The sequence below is a fragment of the Taudactylus pleione genome, unplaced genomic scaffold (assembly GCF_031769625.1).
Source record: "Taudactylus pleione unplaced genomic scaffold, aTauple2 ptg000422l, whole genome shotgun sequence".
Taxonomy (NCBI): Eukaryota; Metazoa; Chordata; class Amphibia; order Anura; family Myobatrachidae; genus Taudactylus; species Taudactylus pleione.
Genome location: NW_028284824.1, coordinates 1,793,331 through 1,815,749, shown reverse-complemented (window position 1 = coordinate 1,815,749; position 22,419 = coordinate 1,793,331). Strand labels below are relative to the sequence as shown.

Sequence of the window (22,419 nt, the reverse complement as noted above, 5' to 3'; positions counted from 1 at the left end):
AGAGCTGCAAGGGCCAATCTGAGTAACATCATGTACATAATGTCCACATTCAACATGTTAATATTCACAATGTCGACACTGACATACCTGTCAACCTGTCAACACCCAATTTTGAAGCTGTAATTAGGGTTAGATGATAAGTGAATTGGAAATCCCATTGTCGACATATCGAATGTCAACATTTGACACAACAACATTCTGGATTGGACAGAGCTTGACTCAAAAGGACAGATAGAAAGGTTCCCTGAAGCTAAATAACCTCCCCACTAGAGGAGGGGTGGATATTCCCTTCACCTTTATCACACCAAGGACATTTATCTAAAACTGCAATTTATTCTGTAAAACGTGAAATGCTTTATATTCATTAAAAAAAATTATAATAATTGGGCTCTTCATTGCTGTACATATCTAAATAACATGCGATACATAATAGCATAATCGGACTGTTTCGTATTACCATTTTATTTTGAATTCATACAACAAAAAAACGATTTACAGGAATACATTTTTTTTAATCAATTTAGCTAGTACACCCTCCACATACATTACTCTTGTCATATGTGAGTGCAAATCAGTGGATTGTAAGGCTGAAGGCCGGTACACACTAGACGATATCTAGTGTGTACCGACCTCGTAATCAACTGGACTCGATGGGGTGCTGGCATCGGCTAGTGCATACACACTTGCCGATGCCGGCAGTGACAGTGACAGCGGGGGCCATGATGCATTCTGTAACATGGCCCGTGCTAACGATGTCGCCTGTCGGACCTTCATTCAGGTCCAACGGGCGATGTCACTAACGATGCACTGGGGCGTGCATAGTCAGTGACATAACAGGTACACACTAGACAATGTACCCGATATGTCGGGCTGGATTGGAAGAAATATCGTCTAGTGTGTACCCGGCATAAGTCCCTACCACTACCACAGCCCTGGATCTTCCTGCTTTTACATTTGTCAAAACAATCCACTCAATTCAATAGATTTATTATTAATCAAATAATTTATCAGGTTTTAAATTTCACAGAAATTTTTTTTAAATCTTATAGTATAATAGAATGCACCCTTAAATGTTGCTGTCTCCTATGTATAAGACAGTTAATGAAAACAATTTGAGAAAATAAAAATAACTACTGCCAAAATGAATACCATTTTTTTTTAACTTATTGATATTGGACTATAATATAGTGACAGATCAGAAATTTCATCTTACTGTAAACAAAAATTGCTAAAACTATAAATATCCCTACAAGATCCCAACTTGGAATTTGGTGTAGACAATCCAAACACAAGGAATAAGCACAGATGATTTTTAGAACATTTTAAACCATAGTTATTTTTGACTTTGAAATGTTGACTTCCTTTAACCTATTCATGTGGAATACAAAATTAAAGCCTGTTCTATTCAGAACAAAAATGATTATTTTTTTAAATTAACTTAATCCTGGCCTGAGAAAGTTAGGTTTTTGCATGCACCAACATTTTTTTACATTTTCAAACCTTTATAACTCAAACACTACATGAGATTCTGAGCCTATTTCACAGTCGCATCCGTCTAAGTCGCACCACGCATGCATCCCAAATGCTTTCTTACTAATGGAGCAAAAGTTCTCTTTAAACCAAGAGACAGAAATGAGATAAATCTTCTTGTAATGCTTAGACACAATGGTGGAGCTAGTCACAGAAGACTGATGATAGTGGGAATAGAAGATGACCACTCTAGCAATCCCAGACTGGTGTGGTTTTCAGGACAGGATGTAGTGCAGCTAGCCAGACTTACATCTTAGATCCAGACTTAGCTGCCGCACTACTATTTAAAAGATTCCCTGAAAGTCAGCCACCTTTCTAAATTTACACATATGGGATGGGCTGCAGCAACTGTCACTCAGAAGTACGCCCCGCACTCATAACAATAAGCCCTGGACATTCTCTGTGGCAAACACCAAGAATATAGCCAGTAGCCATCTATCAAGAGTTCAGTCATTAGCAATCTATTCTAAAACATTCATGCCCCCTGGCAGAGGTGGATGACACAGGTATACAGCACTGGCCGTAATTTAGAAATGTACGCTAATGCCGTCGCAACTGCGAATTTGTATGCAGCAGCTGTGCAAAAATATGCAACTGTCACAGCTGCCAGGATTTCTATTGATTCATTCACCGGCGGCTTTGCAAGTCCAATCGACTGCGTACAAAGACGCAGCATGGCCACAGTCCTTTATCAGAATTCGGAGTAACGCTATGGCCCTGCAAAATGACCGCCGGAACGGAGACACCTGGAGCCATTTTCACTGGATACGGAATCGCAGTCGCAGGCAGAGATATGCCCCCGAAAATGGTCACAAAACACCTGTGTTTGAGTCACCACCTCCCTGGTGCACAAACTCTGTCAATTAATTTACGAATATACCCCAACTGCGAGTGACTTCGGTAATGCAACTTCATGCATGTGCAATGCGAATCTAGGTATTTGGAGAAAAGAAAGACTCTTTGTTGGGACACTCATATATAGTAATGTGGTTATCAATAATCATAAAACATAGCTTTTATTTATTCATATACTTAAAAATTGTATTTATAACAGTATTATCTAAGCATGGCTTAATTGAAGAAAATTCATTTAATCACATTATATATGATCACCTACAAACTGAGCAGGGAACTGTCCTAGTTTTAGTAGGCATATTAGTGATAGATCATATTGTGCTTATAACGTACAACAGTGTTTGGAAACACCCTGTGTGCTTCTGCTATCAATTTATATTACGTAGAAATATCAGGATTTCCAGAACAAAATGTGAAAATATCTGGAGCTGTTACCAAAAAAGCAGGTGAAAATATTTACAATTGTAGCAATATAGTAGAATCTTGAAATAATGTTTGTTACAAAATAAACTTAATAGAGATTGCTACTGGACTCCCGGGGATATATTTACAGTGTGGGTTTTTAATAGTGGAGATGTTGCCCATAGCAACCAATCAGATTCTAGCTATTATCTTCCTAGAAGGTGCTAGATAAATGTTAAGTAGAATCTGATTGGTTGCTATGGCAACATCTCCATTTCTAAAAAAACACCCACACTATAGTAAATATACCCCTCGGTGTCAGTGTTGTTAATTTATTTTACCATAGATCATATTACTAATGCAAGTTGTACAGCCATGGCCAATGTTTTGAGAATGACACAAGTATTGGTTTTCACAAAGTTTGCTGCTTCAGTGTTTTTAGACCTTTTTGTCAGATGTTACTATGGTATACTGAAGTAAAATTACAAGCATTTCATAAGTGCCAAAGGCTTTTATTGACAATTACATTTAGTTTAGACAAAGAGTCAATATTTGCAGAGCTGACCCTTCTTTTTCAAGACCTCTGCAATTCACCCTGGCATGCGGTCAATCAAATTCTGGGCCACATACTGACTGATGGCCGCCCATTCTTGCCTAATCAATGCTTGGAGTTTGTCAGAATTTGCGGGTTTTTGTTTGTCCACCTGCCTCTTGAGGATTGACCACAAGTTCTCAATGGGATTAAGGTCTGGGAGTTTCCTGGCCATGGAATCAAAATTTCGATGTTTTGTTCCTCGAGCCACTTTGTTATCACTTTTGCCTTATGGCAAGGTGCTCCCATCATGCTGGAAAAGGCACTGTTCGTCAAACTGTTCTTGGATGCTTGGGAGAAGTTGCTCTTGGAGGATGTTTTGGTACCATTCTTTACTCATGGCTGTGTTCTTAGGCAAAATTGTGAGTGAGTCCACTCCCTTGGCTGAGAAGCAACCCCACACATGAATGGTCTCAGGATGCTTTACTGTTGGCATGACACAGGACTGATGGTAGCGCTCACCTATCTGAGCGGGGATCATGGAAAATAACTTTACCCCAGTCCAGTTCTCAGCAGTCCAATCCCTGTATCTTTTGCAGAATATCAGTCTGTCCCTGACGTTTTTCCTGGAGAGACGTGGCAGCTTTGCTGCCCTTCTTGACACCAGGCCATCCTCCAAAAGTCTTCGCCTCACTGTGCGTGAAGATGCACTCATACCTGCCTGCTGCCATTACTGAGCAAGCTGTAAATTGGTGGTGCCCCGATCCCACAGCTGAATCAACTTTAGGAGACGATCCTAGCTCTTGCTGGATGTTCTTGGGCGCCCTGAAGCCTTCTTCACAACTACTAAACCTCTCTCCTTGAAGTTCTTGATGATCCGATAAATGGATGATTTAGGTGCAATCTTACTAGCAGCAATATTCTTGATTGTGAAGCCCTTTTTGTGCAAAGCAATGATGACTGCATGTGTTCCCTTGCAGGTAACCATGGTTAACAGAGGAAGAACAATGATTTCAAGCTCCACCCTCCTTTTAAAGCTGCCAGTCTGTTATTCTAACTCAATCAGCATGACAGAGTGATCTCCAGCCTTATCCTCGTCAACACTTACCTGTATTAATGAGAGAATAACCGACATGATATCAGCTGGTCCTTTTGTGGCAGGGCTGAAATGCAGTGGAAATGTTGTTTTTCAGATTAAGGGGGTCATTCAGACCCACTCGCGAGTGGCAGTACGCTCGCAAGTGGGTCGATGGTCCCCACTGCGCATGCGCACGACGGAGGGAGCTCCGTCGTGCGCATGCGCGAGACCCGGCGAGCGAAGGACTTTCCATCGCTCCGGGTCTCGCACCAAAGGGGGCGTGCTGTCGATGTTGATTGACAGCACGCCCCCTTTGGTGGGCGTGCCGGGGGCGTGCCTGCCAGACGGAGGTGTTCCCATGGGAACGCCTACCGTCTGAAGCCGGCCCCACTGACATCACTAGTGATGTCAGTGGGAGTGATTTTGGCTCTGATAGAGCCAAAATCACTCCTGGCCTTGCGGCTGGGAAACCTGACCGCAGGGTTTCCCTCGCAAGTCCGATGGTCGCGATGGTCAAGACCATCGTGACCATCAATTTGCATGCTCGTATATGCTGTGGGTGGTGACCCACAGCTATACGAGCGTCCAGGAGGAAGTTCCATATTAATGGAGGAGGGCCCTGATTCAGAGCGAGCGCTCTGGTCAGAGCGTCCGGCTCTGAATCAGGGCCTAAGTCCATTGTCATGGCAAAGAGGGACTTTGCAATTAATTGCAATTCATGTGATCACTCTTCATGACATTATGGAGTATATGAAAATTACCATCAGAAAAACTGAAGCAGCAGACTTTGTGAAAACCAATACTTATGTCATTCTCAAAACATTTGGCCATGGCTGTATATGTTGTTTTTCAGATAGAGGACAATTCACATGAGTACAAAAATATAACATAATTCTGTGGTTGCTCCTGGCAACCCTATTAAATTAATCATATGGGGTGTCCTTCTTAGATATATTGTATGGTATACAATACAATTTTAGTGAAAAGAAACATTCATTGGGGTTTTGTAATCATATATTATTAGTAGTTTTTACAGATTTCAAATTCCAAGGCTACGGATGTGTAATCCCCATTTCTCGTCTCATAAGTACAGATTTTACTCATGTCAGAGCTTCAAAATGAAAGTTTAGATTCCTGTGGCAGCAGGTGAAGTAGATGCATATATTAGGTGCACCGCTTTGATTCAAGAAACGTATAATCATCATATGTAAAATCCCACTTAAATGTCTTAATGCAGAGATTGCAGATACGGAATCTGTATGAATTACTGATTGACGAAATGCCGGCTGTCAGTACACTGACAGCTGCATCCCGATGGTTAAAATCCGGTAAGTAATATTCCCCTGTCCTATTTACTCCCTAATCCTTCTTTCCTGCACCCTTATACTAACCCTCCTTACTCCACACCCTAACCGTAACCATCCCAGTAAGTGCCTAAACCTAACCATCCCCCCTTAGTGCCTAACCCTAACCCTTCCCCCATAGTGCCTAACCCTAATGCCCCCCGATGGTGCCTGAACCTAATCCCCCCTGCCCGGAGCCTATCCCTAACCTCTCCCCTCCCGCAGCCTAACGCCAACTCCCACTGGTGTCCTTACGATCGGGAGGACGTCTGCCGGGATCCCAACGTCGGCATCCCGAGTCATGTCAGGATTTCGGCGCCTGTGTCGTCTCGGTGATCGGGATTCCGATTCCAGGGTTCTGGCAGACGGCATCTCGCTTGTCAGGATCCTAACCGCATCCCGCAGATACCCGGTTCTTGCTTCACTTTTCACGAATGTAGATTTTGCTCATGCACAACCCCACAATATATTTTTAAATCATTCTGGCATATGAATAGTATACATGCATGCAATAATCACATTGCTTCAATACTATAAAGTAGCAAAATAAGTAATGACAGTATGCAGAAATTCCAGAGAGTGATATAAATAATCGCAGTGTGCAAAGGGTCTCACATAGATATCTCTTTACACTGTGCGGTTGTTACTAATAACACATATACTCTGCATATTTCTTATTATGTTTAACGAATAAGCACAACTAGACCCTTTATTTTATAAATCACTCATCCAGTGGGTGCAAGGATGTAGTTTCAACAAGATAATACAATATATTATGCTTTATAACTGGGATCAGAAAAGATGCTCACAAAAACAGGCGCTGCGGATGGCAGTAGTTCTAAAACAGCTGTAGTATTTGAGGCTAGTCAGACCTAAGTATATACGTAGGAGAAATTGGAAAGAAAATGTACAGCGCTAGAAATAACATAGGATATAAGTACTAAAAAATGGAATGGATTAGGTACATAAACACATTTAATAATTTAGTGGTTTCATTTACATTAAAATATATAATCATAAAAATTCATAAAATCATTTCTTCAGTTTCCTCATTTCTGCTAATGAACCCCACGTGGTTGGACCATAGTGGTAACTATATGAGACTGTGCAACTACCAACTGTAATATCCATGTGGCATTAGTCCATCATTTGCCATTATAGAGAGGCTGTAATAGGAATAGGTGTCTTGTTGCAATTTACATTGTATTTCCCAGATGCTGATGTACTATCAAGTATTAATCATGTTATTGACATTACCACCTATGATGATATAGAGATACATTCACATTCCTACTGAAGAAATTATTTTATGAATTTATATATGATATCTTTTTAATATCTAATATCTAGTTGTTTTCATTTACATTAAGGGGTAAATTTACTAAAGGTTGATTTGGCATTTTGAGTGATTTGAGGTGCGATTTTCATTCGATTTGGCTTCGATTTGGGTTTTGAGTATTTACTAAAGGCCAAATCGCATGGAAAAAAAATCGGACTTCAAATCGAATTTGGACTCAAATCGACCATCGGAAAAACATTGGTACTTTTACATAGCCCAACACACAAAACCCTTATTTACTATCATTCGATTTGAAATCGACATCAAAATCGGACTTCAAATCACTCTTCAAATCCCCAATACAATAGACCTGTTTCATGCTTTCGATTTGAGCATGAGCAGGTCGGACTGACACAGATACATGCAGACATCAGTGAGATGCTTGCATGTATTTGGCTGTAAAAAGCAAAGGAACATTTTAAAATTCGAAAAAAAAAAATTATGTGGAGGTCCCCCCCCCCCCAAATCATAACCAGCCCCGGACTACTGAAATCCAGTTCTGTTTGACTAAGTACAGGGAACAAATGACGTAGGGTCTCCCTGTACTTAGTACAACCAGCACTGGGCTATGGGAAGCAGAGCTGGTCCTGGATTTACAGCGAAAAAAATTGCGTAGGGTTCCCCTGTAAGATCCAGAACTAACCCTGGACCCTTTCAATCGGGGACTGATGCCACAGCCAGGGCAGCCATATCACCGGGCCCCATAGCCGCAGCATCAGCCCTGACCGTTAGTCAGCCCAGGCCAGTGATCCCTGGGGAGTTGGAGACCCCTTCAAAAAAAGGGGTCTTCCTCTCCAGGGCACCCCTAGCCTGGGGCTATCCCCGCCACCCCTGGGCGGTGAGTGGCAGGTTTATTGTGTAGGTGTTGTTGTGTAAAAATAGAAAAAATAAAAATTGTCTTTCCAGTAGAACTGCAGGTCCCAGCATCAGTCCCCCATTAGAAAGGGTCCAGGGCTGGTTCTGGATCTTACAGGGGATCCCTACGCAATTTTTTCCCTGTAAATCCAGGACCAGCCCTGCTTCCCATAGCCCAGTGCTGGTTGTAATAAGTACAGGGAGACCCTACGTAATTTTTTCCCTGTAATTAGTCAACCAGAACTGGATTTCAGTAGTCCGGGGCTGGTTCTGATTTAGGGGGTGACCTCACGTTTGTTTTTTTTTTTAATTTAACATATTTACACACTTTTTACAGCCAAATACATGCAAGCATCTCACTGATATCTGCATGTATCTGTGTGACAACGAATTGCTCATGCTGAAAGTGAAAGCATGAAGCAGTTCGTGTGTCGGGGATTTGCAGTTCGTTTTGAAGGGTGATTTGCCGTTCGATTTGGACGTGAACATGCCAAATCGAACTGCAAATCACTCTTCAAAACCGACGCAAATCGCAAAACAAATCAAATCATAGTAAATGCAGTGAAAAAACAGTTTTCACTGCATTCGATTTCAGACGTGCTAAATCACTCCTCAAATCGAGCTGCAAATCGACCTTTAGTAAATTTATCTCTAAATGTGTTTATGCACCTAATCCATTCCATTTTTTACTACTTATATCCTATGTTATTTCTAGCGCTGTACATTTTCTTTCCAATTCGCTCACAAAAACAGCCTGCTGAGGACAGATTCCCGTACACGAGCTCAATTATCAACACTCTCCCAGAATCATAGTTGCTAACTCTTCAGCTGACCCATTTTGGAAAGGGCAGCCAGATTGGCGATGTGGAGGGGTGTGGCACAGTCATGTGGGCAGTATGGTTGGCATGATGCAGTGCTCATGTCATTGTTGCCTCACACCTGCTATACAATGGCATGATTACTGACATTGTAAAGTAGGGGATGGGGCCCCGATGACGCGATTCAGAGCAAATTGCGTCATCAAGCTGCCTGGACCTCCCACTTAATTCGTGAAGTGGGCAGCAGCAGGCGGCGGGCGGCCTCCAGGAGATCTGCCCAATTTTCAGGGCATCTGGAATAGCCACCCAAGATACAGGAGTCTCCCAGATGTTCTGGGAGAGTAGGCAAGTATGGCCAGAACAGACATCATCGATGTGCAGATGCAAGCTGAGAAAGCAGAGGACACCTGTGCAAGAGTGCTACCATCCCCTTTATCACCCCTCATCACTGAACCCAGAATGTCCAGGAGACTGACGAATTTCAGTGGGATGGTCACCTTCCTGGATCCCACTTCACTATGTTGTGATGCGGGTATGAATGATTAGGGTCATTATACTTTCACCACACACTAAGGGGTATATTTACTAAAGTAGGAGTGTTTAGAAGTGGTGATGTTGCCCATAGCAACCAATCAGATTCTACTTAACATTTAACTAGCACCTTCTAAAAGATAATAGCTAGAATCTGACTGGTTGCTATGGGCAACATCTCCACCTCTAAAATCTCTTACTTTATTAAATATACCCGTAAGTCTTTCTAGAATGTCCAACAAGTTCTTCACTGTCTCCAATACTCCTGTCCTTATGGCCACTGCAATCACCCTTGTTACCACTGGCTACAACGCTTTTTTATAGAAGTCTCACTCAAATCACACGTGTCTAACAAAATCCAGGCAAAACTCAGCACAGGTTATCCTTCAGGCGAATAAAGTTTGGAAATGTTACATCTTACAATGGCTGGAGTATTGCAACTACCTTGCAGTCAGGAGAACATATAGGTCCCCATTTATGAACAAGTTTTAGGGGTCTATTTACTTAGCAGTGTTAGGAGACAGAGTGAAAAGTGATAAGAAAGTGATAAGGTGCCAGCCAATCAGCTCCCAACTGTCATTTTTCAAACACAGCCTGAGATGACAGTTAGGAGCTGATTGGCTGGCACCTTATCACTTTTCACTCTGTCTCCTAACACTGCTTAGAAAATAGACCCCTTAATCACCAAATGAGTGATAAATTTCACTGTGTATGATAAATGGTGCTCCAGCCAATCAGCTCCCAACTGTCATTTTTCTAACAATTGACAGTTGGGAGCTGATTGGCTGGAGCACCATTTATCATACACAGTGACCTTTATCACTCGTTTTGGTGATAAAACTTGTTAATAAATGAGGCCCATAATGAGATAAGGAACGCGGAGGCTGCATTTTCAGGGTAATCCTTGCTGTGCACAGCTACAGTACCCCCACTCCACAATAGGACATGAAATCAGCTCAAATCTGCCAGAGATTGAGTCTTGTTTTTAAGCAAAATACTTGATCTCCTTGCAAAATCCTCAACCAACCCCAGTGCTAGACAGTAATTATATCCAGCAACTATGGGCCAGATACAGAGATGGACATTATAGCTACAGACATTGCTTCTTTGTAAGCAGCAGCTGTGCTAAAATATGCAAAAGCTGCAGGAGGTATCTTATGTAAAAAGACGCCTCCAGCATGCTCTGTGATTTTCTGCTGTGTCCAAAGATGCAGCGTCAGATCATCTGCATGAACGTCGGCCAGAGGGTCACTCAGGATGGCTAGTGTATTCATGCTGCTGGGGCCAGTAAAGCTGCTGCGTGAAGGGGGGTGGGGTAAGGTTAGAGTTATTCACAAGACGGAGTGTTAGGGGTATTCATTAGTGTTAAGGATAGCAGAGAAATACCCGAATGCTGGAGGATCAGAGATCTGTCCCGGGGTCACAGTCACACGACCGCCAGGACCCAGACCCAGAAGCCACAATGGATTTTCTGCAGCTGTTGGGAGCAGGTAAGTCACCGTTGGGCCACCATTTACGATATGTCAACATTCTAACATGTCTACATGATGAATGTGGACATGGTCAATGTTGACATTATGACCATGTTGACATTCTCGTGTCGACATTACGACTGTCAGCATATCATACCCAACCCATCAAAGTAATCTAGTGTGTGTCGGGCAGGAGTTTTCCAAGACAATCCTTGATAGACGTTGTCAAGATCTGCAGAACAGAAGACAACGCACGACTTGGGTGGAAGTACTGCGTTTATAACAGATGAAATTAACCTTCTGAGAAGTAATATGTTGCGGTACCCGGAACCATGGGGGCTACACAAAGATTTACCTGCTCAGCAACAATAGGCCTGATTCTGGGTCAGACAGAAGTGTGGACATGATATGACGGATACCTACATACTGCCCTAGTTATACATAAGACAAGCTTAAAAAGAAAATACCCCTGTCTGACAACTCCTACTTTGCCTGCAAACATGTAAAACCAGTGAAATGTAGTGCCCCGTAAGTTTAGGGTCACCCCTTAGGTATTGGGGCCACACAGGTAAATAGACGGGGTCCCCTATAGATTGGTAGGCAGCCCCTGTAGTTACTCACGCCCCCAAAGAGGCTGTGGGCACCACAGGCATAGTCAGTGAAAAGCTTGGAATGCTTTATCTCATATATAGACAACTTCAACTTTATTTTATATCTATTTTTATGCAAATACAGTATGTACTACATTTTGTGCATTTTTTAAGCTGGAGTGTTGACTTTTAAAACATTCATAATATCAAAGCAGTTTTTAAAAGTCTTTGAAGTTAAACATACCTTAGTATTAATAATGATGATATAACAATTAAACAAAAAGATGAGAGTACAACTGCAACCACGGCCAGCACAGTTGTGTGATCATAAGCATTTGAGGGATTTCCCAAATGAAGGATCAGTGCATGACATCTCTCCCCATGATATCCAGCTTGACACCTAAACAAACAAAATGTGTGATTAAGTTAAACACATGTTCAAAGTCATCATTTCTCTGCTCTAAAATTAAACAGCAAGAATATTAATTTTACATACATTGCAACGGAATTATTTTTTAGTTATATGTTTATAGATAGTGGCATGCAGCTCCTTATGCTTCAGCATTCAGAATGTTGATATATTGGTAACAGAATGCAAATGTGCATATACGTCCATATGCATACGACCTGCTATACAGCCTATTTTTCCATGCTCTCTTTCAACCCCATACTGGTAATTACACTCAGAATACATACAGAAATGCATACTGTACCTCTCAACTGTCCAGATTTCAGCAGGACAATCACAGTGTGAGGGCCTTGTATCGTTGTCACTCCTGATCTGCCAGCATTTGGGAGGTTTGTCCCATTCACCACTACTCTGCATATCATAGCACAGCAGAGAAGTGCCAAATGGATGTCACAGGAAACTGAAATTGGTGCATGCAGTAAAATACTGATTGAAGGGGAGAGGCATACCCCTATGACGTGGCCAGGCTCTCTTTGTGATCCAGACTTGCACCCTGTCCCAATCCTAACACATGACCTTTATAGTCATATCCTTGATTAACCTAGACGCACCCACATTTGACAAAGAGGCAAAGCATAAAATCAGCTCCACAACATTCTTATTGCCAAAAGTCAGTACTATAGTCATAAGATCCATCGGGCAGTACTAAGAAATCAGGCCAAGTGTGTGGATGTGCGGCCAATCCCAGTTGGGATTACAAGAGCCTCTTTTTTAGGCTGTGCAGCCTGTGCTGCCCGCTGAAGGGGCATTACCTTGGTGTCTTGGAGGAGTGGCTGCTCCTCTTCAACAGGCCAGGCCCTGGACAAACTCCCGTTCCCTTAACCCAGCGCTGAGCGCCCCTAAATTTACTACTTAACCCTCAAGGCACCCTTAAGGTCCAGGTTTTTAGGATAACCATGCTTGGGCACAGCTGACTTAATTAGTACCTCAGTCTTTTGGTTTAACCATCTGTGCTCAACCATGGATATCCTTAAAACCTGGAGGCCAAGTTTGGGAACCTCTGACCTAACCATACACACATACTTTATACTTATACATATACTTTATGAGCGCAGAATTGCCTGTCCACACTTAAGGTAGTGATCTCTACAGAGCCGTATACGATTTCTTCACTATACTGAGACTTATTTACTAGGAAACTTAGGCATACACCTATTGAAGCACTGCACAAGGGACAGCACAGAAATAACATTATGGTCATTGTATTTGCGTTCTGTTTTCATTTTCTTTTTGCCTCTGGGCATTAGATAGAGAGACATAAGCATATGAAATGCACCATTACCAATTATAGACCTATTAATAATTTACGGCCAATTGCAGCATCTACTGTATACACTACATTGTCATTGCAGGGGGTGGTGTATTCAGCCTGCTACAACCTACAGCGACTTTTATTGCTTTAAATAAACTGCATTATAAATGCACATGCATAGACTACATTTGACATGTAATTTTACCTACATTTGCTTGGTTATCATGTGAACAAAATATAAAGAAAATTATTCTAATAAGCTACAAAGCAGTACCGTCCCCAACCTCCTCCTAAATAACAACGAGAGATCCACTAGGATAAAATAAATAAGATCTTGTCTGGCCGTGTGATGGGTGAAATTGGCGCAGACTGGTAACAAAAGGGTTGAACTGACGAGATCTGGAGTAAAAGGTGCTTACATTCCTGTACATAATGTTAGTGGTCAAAACCATTAAAATAAAAGCACTACATACTTAAGTTTACAAGTAAAGCCAATGTTTAAACTTAGCAAAAAAAAACTTTACATACACACATGATGGCTCCTTCAATACTTTAAGATATCGACATTCTCCGTGAATGCAGAAATCCTTGTATTTCCGCTGACATGGATCCCTCTTCAGTCCCTTTCCTTTTTTTCTTCCTTTTCGCCCCTTATTTTCTCCTAGCATTTCTTGGGGCTTAGATGAATGTGCAGCTAAAAAGAAAGCAAATAACAGTGCACTTAATTACAATTTAGAGTTCAACAAGCCTAGTTAATTACGCCAATTATAACTGCAGCGGATTTACAGGATCTACATTTTGATAAGCACTATTTCTTCTTCAGGGTCCATAGGGGGTCCGCAGGGTTGACCTTGGGGTATAGGTTGGGAACCAAATCCGGGCACCACGCAGTTAAAGCTTTCAGCTCCCAGGATGCACTGGGTCCACTCTCCCTATAACCCCGCCCCCAAGCCAGAGGCACCTCAGTTTTAAGTTGGTGCCTGGCCAGAGTTGGGTCACCGTTAACGCAGGGGGAGCTGATTAGCAGCCCCTAAGCTACTTTTTATTTTATGAGTTTAAAGTTTTTTATTTCCTTTTAGACTCTTCAGAGCGGCAGCGTCGGACTGTCCATAATACGTCCAGGCTGCCGCTCCTCCACCCCACTGGCGCTGAGATGCCAGTACAGATCTGGGGATCTCGGCGGGACCCCAGAGTCTGTACTAGCAGGACTCTGCGGGTGCCCAGGACTGCTGCCGGATCGATGGGGATAGGTAAGGTCGCGGATCACTGCTTACATCCCTGAGCTGCCTCCTCCGTGGGCCACACTACCTCTGAGGTCTCCAGGCGGCCATTTTATTTCTATGGTGCAGCAGAACTCCTAGGACAGCAGTTGGTCCAGTCCCCCTGCGTACCTCACCGTTTGGGTATGTGTACACAGTGCTATAACCTTCCCAGAAACTGAATCTGGGCAGTTAAATGTAGTGCCATTTGCAGTATATGTAATGTATGTAATGTATGTATATATATATATATATATATATATATATATTTCTGCATTGTACGTGACTTATGCTAGCGCTGACTGTCTGTGCTTTTTCTCTCACCTTGTCAGTATATATATCCCTTTTCTTTACAATCTGCCTGATACAGGTGTACTTAGGGTGGTTCAGAGACCTCACATATTATTTATAATATATATATATATATATATATATATATATATATACACATACATACACATATACACACACACATACATACACACACACGTCGATATTTGTGAGGTTTGTCACATACTGTTACATGCTGCACGCCATATTTTAGATGGAACTGTGTGTTGCATACCCTGGTAATGGGTCCCTGCAGCTAATCCTAGCGTCAGTCAGGACCAGTATAATGCTGCTTGATATTTCCACAAGGATGGTTAGTCAAATAGGTCTGACCAGAAAATGGAGCACGATACTGTACCCATTTTTGCTATCCTGCAAGTCATGGACTGCAGGTATGTGTACAGAGGATTTCACTTAGAAAGGGTTATGTATATGGCACCATCAGGTGCTGGGCCCCTTAAAGGACCCCCTTGGGCGGTTTCTTTCTCAAGATCCTGGCCTTCATTGCGGATCGCCTGGTGGCCCACATTGTTGTAACTTACTTGGGGTTGCTTCAACATGCTGCCCTTTCATCTCAGGGTATCTCACAGTTTCTTGTGGTTTACTCCTGTGACACAGACTATCGCTCCCTACCGGGGTTTTTCACAGTACATGCAATTCCCTCAGGTACCACTACAGTCTGTCATTTCCCTTGCAGGGATTATCACAACAGCCACCCTGGGTGGATGTCGTTTCTATGAAACACAAAATGGCATAATAAACGCCCTGTGGTTACTTTCCAGTCTGCACTGCTGTCTAACATACATAGTCAGCCAAGGGTAAACTGGATAATGTATCGGACTCATTCCCTCTCACACGAGGGGGAGCCTCAATCAAGTATTATTAACCCTGCTTTGGTGCTGGCGGTCAAGTCCATCCTAGTTATAGAGGATGTCGAACCTGCACCTAAATCAAATCACCCTCAGTTTCAGCATTGTTATCTTCAGCATTGCTGTGTTCCCCTTCTCTGACCAGCGGGTGGATCACATGGCGGGAGTCTGGCTATCGCCACAAAACAGGCATCACAAAAGCGTTTGGCCTCATGTTTCCCATTCCATGAGGGTCATTACAAGTAATAAGAATCACCTCCTGGGGTGGATTTTAATTTTTTTCGTCTGCTTAAGAGCGCTACTATGCCTACCGTTCCTGCCTGGACGAACTCTCCGGATCCGTAGGTGGTAACTTTGCCTGAAATCAATATACTCGCTTTCAGAGGCTGTTGCCCGTCCAACCATGGCTTTCGCATGGTTGGCTAACGTTAAGGAGTCCTGGGCTGATGCATTTGTAGAGGTTTTTCCCTCAGAAACTTCTGGGGATCAGATGTCTTTTGTTGCTCACATAAAAAAAATGCAGTTTCATATATTGGAGTAACTATATTGGATGCCAGTCTCCTCACCTTCAGGGTTTCAGTTGCGACTGTATCGCCGCCATACCCTATGGCTGCGGTCTTGGAAGGCAGAGGTGGACTCGAAGATAGACCTTAGAATGGATACCCTATATTGGGAAGATCTTGTTTGGTCCTAACCTTTACAAAATTGTAGCAATGTTGGAAGTATCACTAACTGCTAAATTTCCGCCTTCAGCTACTCCCACTACAAGGCCTCGGACTAAATCTATTAAGTCTTTTTGTCCTCAGGGACAGCCTAAAGGCCAGTCTTTTCCTAGGCTGTCGGCCTCCATACCTGGTACCGAGCAGACCTGGACCTCCAGACGTCCTGCTTCTAAACCTAAGGATAAACCTTCGGCCTGATGGGACAGGTCTTCATCTGGGGGATCCCAGAGCGAGATACCGACTTTTTCAGTTCGCCCAGTACTGGTGCCAAGTCACCATGGATTCTTGGGTAAGAGTTGAAGTCTCTCATGAGTACGCCCTCTCATTGCTCAGAAGGCCTCCTCACATGTTTTGCTACACAGGCCCTTCTTTAGACCCGAACAAGGGCCTTACAAATCCAGAAAGCTATACAGTCCTTGCGGAAAGCAGGGGTCATTATGCCAGTCCTGCTATCTCAGCAAGGGACTGGTTATTCTACTTTCTTTCTGGGGCAGAGGCCGAATGGTCCTCATTGGCCATTCATCTATCTCAAATCCCTGAACCAATTCTTAAAAGGTGCCTAGGTTCAGGAGGGAACCCCTACGCTCCATTATCCGAGCTATAGAACCTGGGGACTTATTGGTATCGCTGGATATTCAGGACGCGCACCTACAGGTACCTAGAGAACCCTCTCCTCAGTGTTCACTCAGGTTTGCTGTGCCACAGCAACACTTCCAATTTTCAGGCTCTGCCCTTTGGCCTGTCCACAGAACCACCGGGGTTTACGAGATTTATGGCTTTTGTGACTGCCCACCTGTTCAGGGTATCTGACTGCTCTTGTATCCAGACGACCTCCTGCTCTTAGCAGGATCACTTTAAGGCCAGTTCCAGTTAACCATTGCTTTCCTTCACAATCATGAATAGTTAATCACCTGGGGAAAAATCCTCCCTGAATCCCTCACAGGGTATGATTCATCTGGGAGCCCTGCTGATTCAGAGAATCCTTCTGACGTCAGACAAGATCTCCACTCTGTACTGCAGGTTCTGGAATCCAGGGTGTCTTCCTCGAAAGGGTGGAATATGCTCAGTTCCATTCCATTGCAAAAACTGATCCAAAAACTCCATCGGATCACTGTTCAGACGATGTTGCTCTCTCCGGAGGTGTGTCTGTCTCTATCTGGGTGGCTATGGCCATCTCATCTAGGGTAATCCTTACTACGGACGCCAGTCTCTGGGGCGCAGGGACTGGTCCGCACCCCTTTCGGGGCAGTTGGACGACTGTCACTTCCACCCTGCCAGTCAACTTACTGGATCTTCAAGCGGTCTTGGGCCCTCGCTCTGGCCGAACACATACATCACGGTAAACCTGTAAAAGGTTCAGTCCGATAAAGTCACAACAGTGGCTTACATCTAGGAGACACTAGTAGTTGGGCAGCAATGACGGAAGTGTCACACATTCTGACACAGACCAAGGGTCTCCTCCCGGCCATCTCTACAGTGTTCATTCCGGGAGTTCTCCATTGGGAAGCGGACTTCCTCAGCTGTCTCAATGTACATTCCGGGGACTAGTCTTTTCTCCAAGAGAGGTTTCAACTCCTAGTGAGCAGAGGGAGCCTCCCATAGGTGGTCCTCATGGCCTCCTTACTCTATCACACACTGCCGGTGTTTTGGTCCAGACCTAAAGGTGCTGAAGCAACCTTCGGTGACGCGTTGTCAGTGAAGTGGTCCTTCAAGTTTGTGTACCTGTTTCCTCCGGTCTCCCTTTTTCCTCGAGTTCTTAGGAAGTTCAATCAAGATGGAGGTACTGCCTGCTGGTGGCTACAGATTAACCCAGATGTCACTGGTACTTAGATTTTCGTCTCTCGATCGACACTCCGTTCCTGCTGCCTCAATATCCGGACCTGTTTTCTCAGGGTCCTTGCCTTTCCCTGGACCTGGATCATTTGTCCTTGAGTGCGTCCCTACTGTGGTTCTAAGGCTTATCTGGCTCTGTCACCAATGGGATGTTTAGATTGTGTAGGCCAGCTTTTGCTGGAATCTACCTCAGAATGTGGCATACATCATTTTTATGGTATCGTACCTGTAGCTACGATCCTCTGGTGTGTAGGATTTCCAGACGTTCTGGCATTCCTTCCAGCTGGCTTGAGTCTAGCCCTCCGATTGGCCTCCCTGAAAGTGAGGGTCTCTGCACTGTCGGGATGGTTTGGATGCGGAATTGCTCCACTCTCGGGTATCCAGTTCCCCCTTTATGGGTGTTTTCTGGATTTTACCTCTCTTTATCCCTCCTAGGGGCTCCTTGGGATTTGGTAGTGGCTCTTCCTGCCCGCCTGGGGCCTTCATGTGAACCACTGGTTTGGATAGCCCTTTCGTGGTTTATAACTTAGACTCTCTTTCTTCTGGCATTTGCATCTGCCAGGAGAGTGTCGGAATTGGAAGCGTTCTCATGGGGCTCCCTCATCTGGATATTTCACCAAGACAGGGTTGTGAGTCAAACTTGCCCTGTGTTTCTTCCTAAGGTGGTTTTTGAGTTCCATGTTATTCAGGTACTTATTGTACCAATATTTCAGCCTCCAGTCCTCATTGACTGTGGTCAGGCCTCTCCGGATTTACGTAGTCCGTTCAAGTTCCTTCAGGAAATCAGACTCCTTATTTGCAATCTATGGATTTCTGGATTTCACAGGAAAGGATGGCCAGCCATTAAACAGATATTGGCTGGATGGTTTCGTATGCCTATCTCAGGAAAGCCTTTCTTTCTGTTTCTGTTGCTGCTTATTCTACTCGGGCTGTGGGCCCCTCGTGGGCGGCTCGCTGTGGCGCCTCAGCTGTTCTGTCTTGCAAGGTGGCCACGTGGTCTTCTGTCCACACCTTTCTAAAGGTAATATGCATTGGATTCCTTTGCCTGTCTGGATGTTTCCTTTAGGCAACAGATTCTCCTCTAAGTACAGGAGCGTCCCAACCCTTATAAGGACTGCTTTGGGACATCCCCAAGGTCAACCCTGTGGACCCCCTATGGACCCTGAACAATAAAATGAGAGATATGGTAAGAACTTACCCTTGTTATCTCTCTTTCTTTGAAGTCCATAGGGTCCACATGGTGCCCCGCCCTGATGCACCTGGCCTCATATGAACGGTGTTACTGGTCACCGGTTTCCTGTCTCCTTCTCTGCGAGTATGGTTCTTGAGTGTTCTCTCTCTCTCTCTCTTTCCCCCCCCCCCCCTCCGGCCTTTGGCTACTTACAAACTGAGGTGCCTCTGGCTTGGGGGAGGGGTTATAGGGAGAGTGGACCCAGCGCATCCTGGGAGCTGAGAGCTTTAACTGCGTGGTGCCCGGATTTGGTTCCCAACCTATACCCCAAGGTCAACCCTGTGGACCCCATGGACTTTGAAAAGAGAGTGATAACAAGGGTAAGTTCTTACCCCATCTCTCATTTTTTAGGCTCTGTATTCTAAATTTAAATTAGCAAAATATCTGTAGTACATATAGGACAACCAGTACAACCAGGGTCAGACTGGCCCACAGGGAGGAATGGATGGATGGTTATTTTTTTTTGTAAAAAAAATTTTCACTGACAAATTTTCAAAGGTAATACAATGTCAAATCACACTGAGACATTTACAAAGTTACAGAGTCACACCAAATGTCAAAAGAAAGAAAGAAAGAAAGAAAGGCATACAGTACATATCAGCAGGGGCAGAACTATGGGAGACAATGGAGGTGCCTGCTGCCGGGCGACAGCACTGAACGGACGCACCTCCTCCCTTGCCCACAATATATTCACCCCACTTAAGGCTATTCCTTATTAGTGTTTTTCTGCATATGTAATAGATAGATCGATATACACCATATTTATTTTCCAGTTTTTTAGGGGCGGCGGAACAAAATTATAACTTGCCTCCGGGCATCTGTGATGAACTTATGCCACTGCATAACAGCAACAAGTCATGTATCATATCATGTATCAATATGAAGCAGAACACTGTCAAAATGCACAATACAAGTGGGGGCAATAGGTACAAGAAAGTCTTTTATATCAACTTAAAACTATAAACAGATAGGTGAAAAAGAAAATGTAGGGGGGGAGAGCGGGGCGGAGCTGATGAGTAGCTATTATGGTAAGAGGAGAACACATGTTGACATAATGAGACCGTAATCAGCTGGGGTTCGTCCTCAAAATGTAGACTCCAAGACATCCACACTTTAACAAAATTCTTTGTGGTATCATACAGAGTTGCCATAATACATTCCATAAAATTTGTATATTTAGGAAGTGGTAACAAACCATCTTTGTAGACAATGGGCGGTATGAAATTAGCAGCACTAAAGTAGCGCTGCTAAAGGATCATCATGGGGCTATCCAGTGCGGGTCAGCTGACCGATCAGTCTTCAATTGGGAGTCAGCCAGCGGTCATGTGATTCTTTCAGCCCAACCCTGATTGGCCAGGGGTATAAAGGAAGCTACTTGAGCACTTACTAATAGCCAGTGCTTTGTGTCCACAGACTTGCTGAGTTTTCTGCTGTGTTTTGTCCACAGCAAGCATCCAGCGTATGGCTCAGTGCAGTTATTATCTGCCTCACTCCCTGGCTCCATCCCAGCAATCCTGTGTAGCTGATTCTGCTTCGCATCCCAACAATCCTGTATAGTTGGTTCTGCTCCGCATCCCTGGAATCCTGTATAGCTGGTCCACATACCAGGAAACCTGTATAGCTGGTCCCGCTCTGCATCCCAGCAATCCTGTATAGCTAGTTCTGCTACACTTTCCAGCTTTCTCGTCAGCTATCTGCTCCATATTCTGAGCTGTCCCATTTCAGTCCTCACCAAACTGTTGCATGAGGAACAGCTGTATTAGGCCTCCCAGGTTTTGCTACAGTTCTCCAGACCCCAGTCCTACAGCACAGTCTAGTCCAGATTCACACTTCAGCACATCCGTGACACTATGTGAATTATGTACCATCGATGGTTTTTCCCATCAAAAAGTTTGTGCATGCACATAAGGGATAGCCCGTGCAGCTGTGGCCAGGCAGCTTGTTTAACTTATGATACGGGGGCAGGGCCCTGGGGGAGGAGTCTCAGTCGGCATCCTGGCACACTGAAAGTGTGAAAAAGTCGAAGCCGAGGGCGGTGCAGGGCTGCTGACTGACAGCTGAGCCTGTCACATCAGCAATAGAGCGAGGTAGGCCATCAGCGTGTCATACAGTGTGCTGGGATGCTGATGGCCCGAATCACTCTATAACTGACTTGACAGGCTTAGCGGTCAGTCAGCAGTGCTGCATCACCCAGGCTCTTACACACAGTGCAGCACTGTGTAAGCGGGAAGGAAAAAAAATATTGCAAACAGTAAGTATAGGAATTTATTTAAACCACTTCAGACTCTACTATTGTATCCCATAACTCCTGTTCTCTATCAAATATTCTAAATAGACAAATCACTATATTTACCTCCTGATCATCCTATTATGTGGGTTACACCACAATCCTTTCAATAGCAAAAGGTAATCACTTCTTAATGGGTTATGTGGTCTCTCTGAGATCTTACATAAAAATACAACACATTTAGAATTTTCTTAAAGATCACAAGTGGAAAGATATATATATATATATATATATATATATATATATATATATATATAAATCACAGGGGCTCTGCACTCACCATAATAACCAATAATAATAATAAACATAATAAACAGTGGGGTTTTGGTTCATGAATTGATCAATGCATTTAAGCTTGCAGCCCATCGTCACGGGATCCCACTTTACTGCAAGTCCCTACTCTATTGCTCAGAATTATAACATGGACATATCTATCACATTAGTGTTAAACTCAGGGTATGCTATCAAGGAATAAAATGGTTAATTATAAAAATTAATCATAATAAACAAAAAGCACTAATCCACGGCACTCACCATTACTAGTTTTGGGGTGCAACATGGTATGTGAACACATGGTTTAAATAGAAATCACAGGGGCTCTGCACTCACCATAATAACTAATAATAATAATAATTTTTGTGATCACATTTTCTCATGCACCCCTATTAACTAGTTATTTAACTTTTTCAGCTGTTTTCCTAGGTGCTTTGCAACAGGTGTGCTTGGTAACTGTCTCACATTTAAAAGCAAAGCTGCTGTGAGCTTTAAACCTTGATAGCATACCCTGAGTTTAACACTAATGTGATGGCTATGTCCATGTTA

General features: G+C 43.6%; 1 protein-coding gene across 2 annotated transcripts in view; it reads right to left on the bottom strand.

The window, feature by feature from the left end:
• Positions 1–22,419, bottom strand: part of HBEGF (heparin binding EGF like growth factor) — a 77,520-nt gene that overhangs the window by 11,321 nt on the left and 43,780 nt on the right. For both annotated transcript variants that reach the window (XM_088447167.1, XM_088447169.1), the window contains 2 exons: positions 13,595–13,760; positions 11,590–11,745 (listed from right to left, as the gene is read on the bottom strand). In XM_088447167.1, the coding sequence (XP_088303293.1) occupies positions 11,590–11,745; positions 13,595–13,760 (322 nt within the window). The remainder of the gene's footprint in view (positions 1–11,589; positions 11,746–13,594; positions 13,761–22,419) is intronic.